The sequence below is a fragment of the Accipiter gentilis genome, chromosome 7, assembly GCF_929443795.1.
Source record: "Accipiter gentilis chromosome 7, bAccGen1.1, whole genome shotgun sequence".
Taxonomy (NCBI): domain Eukaryota; kingdom Metazoa; phylum Chordata; class Aves; order Accipitriformes; family Accipitridae; genus Astur; species Astur gentilis.
This window is the reverse complement of record NC_064886.1, coordinates 12105899-12107669: the sequence shown is the minus strand read 5'-3', so window position 1 is coordinate 12107669 and position 1771 is coordinate 12105899. Positions and strand designations below refer to the sequence as shown.

General features: G+C 42.5%; 1 protein-coding gene across 1 annotated transcript; it reads right to left on the bottom strand.

Moving 5' to 3' along the window:
* Positions 1 to 1199: 1199 nt before the first annotated feature.
* LOC126040468 (feather keratin B-4-like) lies at positions 1200 to 1541 on the bottom strand. Its single transcript, XM_049804880.1, has one exon. It carries the CDS (start codon positions 1530 to 1532, stop codon positions 1200 to 1202), a length of 333 nt encoding a protein of 110 aa, XP_049660837.1. The 5' UTR covers positions 1533 to 1541.
* Positions 1542 to 1771: the final 230 nt, after the last annotated feature.

Here is a 1771-nt window from a genome sequence, read left to right as displayed (position 1 = left end):
TGTTGTAAACCCAAGCTATATAAGGCCGGGTCATTCACAAATAAACGCCATTTGCCATCTACCACATTGGTGTCAGCGAGCTGATGGACCGAGTGACCTGGGGTTGGTCGCCGTGCCGTTCCTAAACCAGGTCTCCACGCCTTCGAAAGGCGACATGTTGCCCCCAAAGGGTTAAGGCATCAACAGCATTGCGTTAATGAATGTTTGTTTAGCATTTTAGCAGTCGTCGTCTTCCCTAGGGTTCAGAACAGGCAGCGTAATTGTTATTGCTCTGAGGATTTCTGGTGACACCCCAAAAGCCACCCAGTCACCACATAATTTAACAACCAATCACTACATAATTGCAGCATTCCTAAACTAGCAAGACAACAAAGGAAGAATCATAGATTTCTTTTTTATTTTGTTGGGTTTTAAATGTTCTTCCTGATATTTACTGCAATTATTTGTTAATGGCAAAATCCTCTTCATAATATAAAAAGTTAGTATGAAAATAATACCAGAGATTGCTGAGATTTTGTGAGCTCCAATGAATTGGAATACCAAGTGATGAAATGATATATTGCCTGTAAGACAATGTTACCTTTCCCACCTATTTCTCCCCATTTATTGTTTGTTAGCCAGGAATGATTTTTTCATATTGTACTTAAAGAAGTGTGACTAAGGGAAAATATATCTATGAAAAAAAGGGGTATTACCCATTGCTACATCTATCTATGATTACCTCCTTACTAATTGGTATGGTATGTTTTAAATGAAGATCTGCCTGGTACTGAGAATTTATGCACAGGCAAATTTCTCCCAGAAAAGGCTCCAAAGAGGAAGAGAGAGGAAGAACATTGCAAGACACGTATTACGATGCACCATAAATTTAATGAGTGAGAACTAGAAATTTAAAAAAATGTACAGCATAAGAAAGCAGTAGGGTTGAACATGGATAAAACTAATCATCCATTTCAAGGTAATGCTTTACAGCTGGACACCCAACTCCTACATGCAACAACAGAAGTTACATTTTTCACCTCATTGATAACAGAGAAAGGCATTAAATCAGAAATGCCAAGCTCCTGCAGTCCCATTAGCTTAGGGAAAAGCTGAGGGTGGTCAGCAAGCACATGGCCATGGTCATGAACTCAGTCCTGCATCCGGATCACACTTTTAAGCTTCTCATTTTTCCTTTGTGGTTTTTCCCCAAGACTTCATCATGGCCCACACCGGTTGTAACGACGGTAGGACCTCCCATAAAGGCCACCTAGACCTGAATATCCAAGGCTCCCGAGTCCCAAGGAGCTGCCAGAGGAGATAGGGACTCCACCAGCATTGAGAGCATCCCCTACAGCTGCAGATGCTGAGGATCCCACTGTTGTATTTTGTGGGAAGGAGCTGAGGATCGGGCCGGGCAGGGTCACCACCACAGGAGAGGGCTGGATCACGTATGTTGAATCCTGGCACTGCCTGACACAGGGCTCATTGCAGCTATTTGCCAGTGGAGTTGGGCCACAGGGAGTGGGAGAACACAGGTCATAGCAGGACATGTCTGCGGGATGGAGCTAAGTCTGAAACACAGGGAAGGAAATAAAAACAAGAAAGAAGTCATAATTATAGTCATGGAATTAAGCTGCTAAGATAATGGAGAGTACAAGAAACTAATTAGAAACTATGTGGAGAATGGAATAATGAGTTGTCTTGGCTTGAAAAGAGACTTCAATGAAACCCAAACTTGTCTACACTACAGAGGGTAGCTCTACATGGTCCTGAGCAGTTTTTGATAGCT